A 7,974-nucleotide genomic window follows, 5' to 3' on the forward strand; every position below is an offset into this window, starting at 1 on the left:
GGGCGTTACGTATGCCATCGTTGTGGATAGCTAGTGTTATTTGTAATGGGCAGTGTCCGTCAAGAATAATGGGTTATTCGTAACGGGAATTTCAAGTGCCCGCCCGAATAACCCATTATTCGTAACGGGCATTTCAAGTGCCCGTTACAAATAACCCATTATTCGTAATGGACATTTCAAGTGCTCGTTACAAATAACGACTTATTTGTAATGGGAATTTCAACTGCCCGTTACAAATAACCTCGTTATTTGTAACGGGCATGATATCTGCTTGTTACAAATAGTGTGTACCTCAATTTTTGAAAAAATCCAGCACATGATGTGCTGGATTAGCTAGCTTGCATAAAAATTATAGCACAATTATTTTATTAATTAATTGAGATAAAAATAGTACTTCATATTTATATAATCAGTAAAAAAAAATACATTTATTCGCCTAATAACTAAAACTAAAAACCTTCTGCTTCATTGATTCTTCTTAGGGCCTGTTCTCATTGACTGAACTCAGCTAAACTGAACTGAGCTAAACCAAACCGAACTGAACTGAACTGAAATGAATATTTTATAAGAGAAGAAAATTAGGAGCTGAACTGAACTGAACTAAGCTGAGCTGAACTGAACTAAATTGAACTGAACTGAATTTCAACGTATGAGAACAGGCCCTTAGTCCAAAGCTATTTAACTTTTAAATGATTTTCTTTACTTCTTCTCGTGTTTCATATATATGCTTCCCAACCTCATACATCTTTGGGGCACTATTCATGAAGCAAGCAAATCTCATGATCCAGCTCTCTTCAGACATGACTTGTACATTGATAACATACATGTCAATCACATCCTCAGCATCATATGCAAGCTTTGTAATTTGTCGTATAAGAAAACCAATTATTTCTTCCTTTTCATGCTTTGCATCAGCATCTTGGAGGTATTGCTGCATCAGTTCAAGCTCTTGCTGAAGGCCCCGTAATTGATCTGCAACATCGAATAATGTATTGGACTCTTGAATCAATATAGAGCCAATCCACTGGACAGGTGGTGCAACAATGGATTCTGCCATGGCTGTGAGCTTTGGTGTTTACCTTAGTTTTCCTGTTGATTTCACAAAAATGAATCAATATTAAAGATAGTCAATTTTAACTTACAACTTTTAAGGTGCTCATAATTATCAAAGCTTTGTTAATGGCGGAGATTTCAGCTTTTGGATCATGCATAGCATTTTCCTTGATAATATTCATAATATTACCAATAAAAGAGGAGTAATAGATAGTTCCCTTATAGTATTAGTTACTGGTTAGTATAGACTCTACACAGAATGATTCTCTGAAGTTGTTACAAAGACCAAGACAAATAACATCAGAAATTTCATTAGTAAGTTACCAAAACTAGCATCCAATTGAAACAATAAGATAGTGCCATCAACTTTGGAGTGAGACCCCACAACCAGTGAATAATATACAATAAACAATCATAAACAGCAGTGTAGACACCCATTTGTGTCTCCTAAAACCAAACCCGGTGATGAGTACCTTTCACGTTGAATCATAATCGAATGAAGTGAAAGTGTGGAAAGTCTAGTGTTGCGGATAGTTTTAATTTCTTTTCTCTTCTCTCTGTTTTTAAAAACCTATTTTAAGAAAACAGCCAATCCAGTTTGGTTGGTCCATGATATGGATCCAATAACAGTATAGTTGGATGGGGCTTGAAAAGAGCTTTCCAACGATATATTATAAGCCCAATTCCGATGAATATTGAGGAAGTTATGGCCAAATTGCTAAACTGGGTCTGGTTTGAGCCTTATGTGCGGCCCAATGATCTAGGGGAGGGCCTAGTATGGATTTATTATTCCTAATGCAATTAGGAATGATTTTAGTCTTCTAGATTCTTCTAGAAGGTTCTCTTCATTCTTTATTCAATTAGCATTGATAAATTGACTTTTGTTGACTTTTTAGAATTTTAATCAAAATAAAAGAGTGTTTTTAAGGTAAATACGTTTTTATCCTCCTGTACGGTTAAAATTTTATCTGAATTTAGAAAACGCGTAAAAAAATATGATTAGCGCTTAACGCCAGCATTAGCGCCTGGTGCCTAGTGATAGCGTTAGCGCCTGTCGCTAATGTCTGGCGCTAATTTCGTTTTTTCACGTCAAAACTCTGATTCGTTTTTCTATCTTTTTGATTGATTTTCTCTATAAATAGTCTCCTAAAAACTCCATTTTCAATCATCTACCATCATCTCTAATCACCTATTCTCTAATTCTCTTCTCTCTCGAAGCTAAAACTTTCTTTCTCTCTCTTTTCTAAACCAACCTTTTTACATACAAAATTCCGCATTCACAAGACCTAGAGACACCAAGCATAGTTCGAAGTTGCCTTCGCCCTAGACGTGAAAGGTTTTAATTTATGAGGGTTTGGTCCCAAATCTCTATTTCAATTATTTAATTTAATTGTTTGTTTTATTTTCCTTAAAGTTACTAACGCGTGTATTTTGTTATTAGAAAGAGGTACGAGGCATCCAAGTAAGTGCTTTAATTGATTTATTGATATTTTGATATAGAAATAATGTGTAGGTTGTTATTATGATTCCTAGTGTCATGTTAGAGCGTTTTGATCTTCCTAGTATCATGTTTAGGGTAACAACTATAATTTCTATTATCAAATATGACAATTGTGATTCCTGTGATGCTTCCTATTTTCTTCCTAATATCATGTTAGTATCATGTTAGGGCTAAAGCTTTGATTTTTATTATTTAGTGACATGCTAGGGTTTGTTATTAATCTTGTTAGTATCATGCCTAGGATCTTGCTATTATTATGCATTAACATGATTATTTTATCATTATTATTAATTTTATGATTGTTATTATTATGTTGCTTGATTATATTTTTATATTGCTTGATCACACCTTTTATGCATGTTTAAAGGGAATTTGTACTTGTAATCACGCTTAATAAGATAATTAATAATCTTGTTTAGGGTTAATTTGATTATAATTCAAGTGATCGCCAATAAAAGATTTATTTGAGCATTAATAATCAACCAAGATAGATTAAACAGGTTTAGGGTTAAACCTAATGATTGCATGTTAGTCAGAAAGCGCACATGAATACGATCAGAATAAAATAGAGGCCTATTATTAGGGCAGGTTCAATATCTTTTAGTTTGGATTTGTACCTTTATCCCCGAACTACTTGTCATGGTTCCAGACCTATTGGAGTTAACGATCTCCTGGATCGCTAAGGGGTGTAACCTTCACCCTGTGAACGGTGTACAAGTTCCTAAAACTTGTTGGCGACTCTTTTGCTCTAGCTTCCTTCCCTTTAGACGCCACCGTACTTTAGTGTATGATCACAGTGGGGTTTAGGCTTGGAGTAATGCTTGAAATATTCCCTACAGTTTTTTGGCGACTCCACTGGGGAGGATTTCTATTTTACTTCCTGAAATTTATTTCGGCAATGATTTAGAATGAGTGGATGAGACTCGAAAAGTTCTAAGTATTTCATGTGCGTAATTTTGATTAACATTATTGTCATATGCATAAAAGATATCTCATTGGAAAGACTATCCGTAATGAGTTAAAACATAGGATTTTTACACGTAGGAAATTTGAGGAATATCTTTCACAAATAGGATCAAAATAATGTTGCGCGAAACTGGAAAATTTTATCGAGCACAGAAAGCGCTGTTGAGGCATGTAGGAACTAGCGTCAGCGAACAAAGACTAGCGCCAAAATTTTGACGTTAGCGCCAGGCAACAGCTTCTGTCGTCAGGCGCTAAAGCCAAAAGCTGGCGCTGGACTCTGTTTGCTGGTGCCAAGTTCTTCCAATACCGAGCCAGAAATATGTGTTCTAATTTCGACCAGTTTTTAGCACTGTTTGCTCGATCCTACTTCCTTATTGAATTTTTCTCACTTTTCTGAAACCCATATGTGTTCTACATATGGACATAACCCTCTGCGAATTCATGCTCCATCTACCTGATTGAACGCTTTGTGCAACAAAGGTACATCCGAGAATGTTGAATTCACCAAACCATGGAAGCGAGTTTTTCTTAACTCGCGGTGTCCCATCCACTCGCGCCAACCCTTCACGGTTAGGCTTCCGCGCGGTGCATCCAGAAAATTAACCATGGACCCTCTTTGACTAACCCATATCCCAAACTTTAGAGAACTAGAGCCATGGTTAGGTTACAAACTCATTGCATCATATTGTGACTACTTGTGCATTCTTTGCTTGTGCATACTCTGTGTTTTTCCTTACCGTTTGTTTGACTTGTGATTAAGCCTAAATAAACTAATTAATTACTAAAGGACTTTGTTTAATTAGTTAATTAATTAATTTGAGCCAAAAAATATACCTAAAATCGAGTCATAGTCCCTTTAAGTCAACCCGGATTTTTATTCTCGTATACTGCACAAATGTCCACTTAGTTTGGTCATAGCCGGAGTTCTAGGATGAACTACGAGTCGTACAGCCTATTGATCTGTAGCCCCGAGTTTTATATTTAATTTGGAGTTGTTTTCATCCCAATCAGAGTCACAGATTAAAAGTTATGAGTAAAATACAACAGTCTGTCCAGTTTAATGCATATACGTGAGGTCTTAACTTAGTCTTTGTTCGAGTCTAGTCACATAGTCTAGCCACATGGTCATGACACGAGTCTTAATATGTCACCTACACTCAATACACTCACTAATCTTAGCACACACTTTGAGTATATATCACCACGACCATGTCTTAGGTTCATGCATGAGTCGGTTTTTTCCGTCATTCGAGTTGGGGGTACATTCCATTCCTAATTCTTCATATCTCTCCATCTACATCATCTTTCTTCACTTCCTCCATCCATTGCATGTTAAATAGAGTTTAAGTCAAATAATTAACAATGAATATCCCCAAATTCCTTTCCCACAGTACTTGGACGAGGAGAGAAGGGCAATTAATCAAGGACAACCTCTTTATTCAAGTCTTACTTTTTGATAAACCGATTCGTCAAAAGAGGAAAGCTAAAAAGATAATGGCAACTCAAGAGGAAGTTAATGAACTTAGGAGTCAACTGACTGACGTGACTGAGGCGTTGAAGGCTTTAGCTCTCAAAATCAATGACCTTGTGAAGCAACAACAAATGGACCTTATGCAAGAAAGCTTGAGCAAGCTATCTAGTGATTACAAGTTTCAAGGAAATAGTTCACAAGGGATCTTGGTGGACAAGGAACTTCTTCCGCATAAGTTCAATGCCAACGACATTCCAAAATTCAAGGCAACAGATAATCCTTACCTTCATTTAAGGGCCTTTGAAACTATAATGAAAATTAAGGGGATTGATAGGAAAGTCTTTGATTCCTTGTTTTCTTTATCTCTTGAAACCGTTTGTCAACAATGGTTTTTTTCCCTTGACAAAGAGAAAACCTCTTCTTGGGAGTCAATAACAAACGCTTTCATAGATAGATATAAGTGCAACATTCAAGACGAAACAGACCACAAACAACTTGAGATGTTAAAACAAAGAGAAAACGAAGGGTTCACTTCTTTCTTCAACAAATGGAGGGAAACTTCCGCTAACATGGTTAAGGTTCCTACTGAAAAAGAATCTGTGAGGATGTTTATCAAGAATCTCCAAGGGAAGTATTCAAAGCACTTAAAATACCAACACAACTTGAATACTTTCAAGGCTATGTATAATATAGGCATTGACATTGAAGATGACCTTCTGAAAGATAATAGTGCGAGAGGAAAGAAGAACGACCATCCTTCTTCTTCCTCTCCCATTAATGAAGTACATGCTACGAACGCCTTTAAACCACAAATCCAAAGGTCGAAAAGAGTGTTCACTCCACTTGGTATGACTTATGAAACAGCTTTCGAGAAGCTACACCACAAAGGACTAGTCATGCCTATAGGGCCTATCAAAGATCCAGTTCCAGAAGCTAGGCCACCCAAGTAGGATCCTAATAAGCACTGCAAATATCACCAAGGAAAGGGTCAAGATACTGAGGAGTGTTGGAAACTCAAAGAAGCTATTCAGGATCTGATTGATGATAATAAAACTTCCGAGATTCTAGCCATCGCAGAAGATCAAACATCCTTCGATCCTTCACTCCTTATCACACCTGTAGGTGAGCCCATGATCGAGACGGCTTATATAACCTCTCTTGATGAAGTGGCCATGATTGAGGAGGATGAAAGTCTTTTCTTAGATAATACCAGGGAAGACTCGTCAAGTCTAAAAGAGGACGTTCGAAAACTGCAAGATGTCGTTGCCATGCTCTTGAATGTGGTAGAAGGACTAGCAAATTGGGTGATGGTTATCGAACAAAATTCTCGCCAAGGATTTAATGAAGAACTCAATTAATGCTCATAAGCCATGGGAAAAACGGACCATTGAAGAATACACACCAATAGGAATGACTTACAATGAAGCTTTTAACTATCTTCACGATCAAGGTCTCATTCACCCCATTGGTCCCAGTCAAGACCCTCCACCTGAAAAACGGTTTCCCAATTAGGATCCAAAATCTTATTGTCGATACCATAGAGGTCGTGGTCATACCACCGAAGTATGTCTCGCCCTCAAGGATCGTGTTCAAGACCTCATTGATTCAAATCTCCTTCATGTTCCTCCGCGCGACAAGAAGGCCAAGATTAGTAACGATAGTAACAGTGGCTGTAAAGGAAAGAAGAACCATTATCCTTCTTCTTCCGAAAACACCTACTCTAGTAACATTGTTGGTACTTTCGACCTTAATGAAATCTTAGCCATGGATAACCGAGGATTTAGAAAGCAACTAAGAAAGGATTTCACCCCTATTGGAATTAGCTACGATGATGCTTTTGATCGACTCCATGCAAAGGGACTTATTACTCTTATTGAACCCATTCAAGATCCCCCACTTGAGAAGAGATTGCCTAGTTGGAACCCAAATGTACGCTAGAAGTACCATCAAGGTAGGGGTCATACTACTGAGAGCTGTTGGAAGCTAAAGGAAGCAATCCAATGTTTGATCGACAATAAAGGGCTTCCAATACCTCCAGTTGGCAAGAACACCAAGTGAGGATGAGCCAAAGGACAAGAGGCAAGCTTCAACGACAAGATTTCATGATCTTTTTTCTATTTTTTTATTTACCTTTTCCCCAATAAGTCTAGCATAGGCACCTTTTTATTCTCCTTAGATTTATTTTGTAGGATCATTATTTCTTTTCCTTTAATAAAATGAGTATTTTATTTCCTTACATATGATCATCGCATTGCATTGCATTTTAATAAAAAAAAATAAAAAATAAAAATAAATAATAAAAATAAAAATATATAAAAATAAAAATCCATGTCGAATTAAGAACAAGGTATACCAATGATTTGAGGCACCCCTTGTAGCCACATCATATCACCTTTCACCCTTCAAATATACAATCTCTTCTTGATAAACAACTTTGAGCCTCGTCTAACGATAGACCTTTCTTTCTTCAACCTACATCTACCTAACCTTGGGATGGGGCAGTGTGCAACTTATGCAATTTTTTTTTTAAAAAAAAAAAACTTCAGTGATTTCAAAATATCAAAATAAATAAATAAGTAATAAAAAAATATTAAAAGTGTACAAAAGGGCAAGTGTTCCAATGTCTTTGATATGAAAATGTCTTCGATATGAACACGTCTCTGATTGCATCTCTTATCTAGTGCTTGGTACCGTGCCTGAGAAACATGAATGTCAAGTGAGTGATAGACCGCATGATCGGGATTGCCCACACTTATAAAAATAAAAAATGCAAAAGCAAAAAAAGAAGAGAGCAAAAATAAATAAAGCAAAAAAAAGAGAGCTAAAAAAGAGTTAAAACCCTCAAGCATGAAAATACAAATATTTAAAAGCCGGGTTGCACACCTTGGGGGCTTATTTAGGGTCTTGAGCCTTTTATCCCCTTCTTCTTCAACCTTTAGCCTAACCACGTTACAACCCTTAAAAATACCTTTTTGAGGTATAC

The 7,974-nt window shown here is 36.6% G+C and overlaps 1 protein-coding gene across 1 annotated transcript; it reads right to left on the reverse strand.

Moving 5' to 3' along the window:
* Positions 1-685: 685 nt before the first annotated feature.
* Positions 686-1,057, reverse strand: LOC145628532 (putative disease resistance protein At1g50180). The gene has a single exon (XM_081680857.1). It carries the CDS (start codon positions 1,055-1,057, stop codon positions 686-688), a length of 372 nt encoding a protein of 123 aa, XP_081536983.1.
* Between the last annotated feature and the right edge of the window lie 6,917 nt (positions 1,058-7,974).

The sequence above is a fragment of the Chenopodium album genome, chromosome 1 (genome assembly GCF_948465745.1).
Source record: "Chenopodium album chromosome 1, dcCheAlbu1.1, whole genome shotgun sequence".
In the NCBI taxonomy this organism is placed as follows: domain Eukaryota; kingdom Viridiplantae; phylum Streptophyta; class Magnoliopsida; order Caryophyllales; family Amaranthaceae; genus Chenopodium; species Chenopodium album.

Excerpts from the sequence above, each read along its gene's own strand:
- LOC145628532 (XM_081680857.1), bottom strand. The coding sequence starts at position 1,057 with ATGGCAGAATCCATTGTTGCACCACCTGTCCAGTGGATTGGCTCTATA.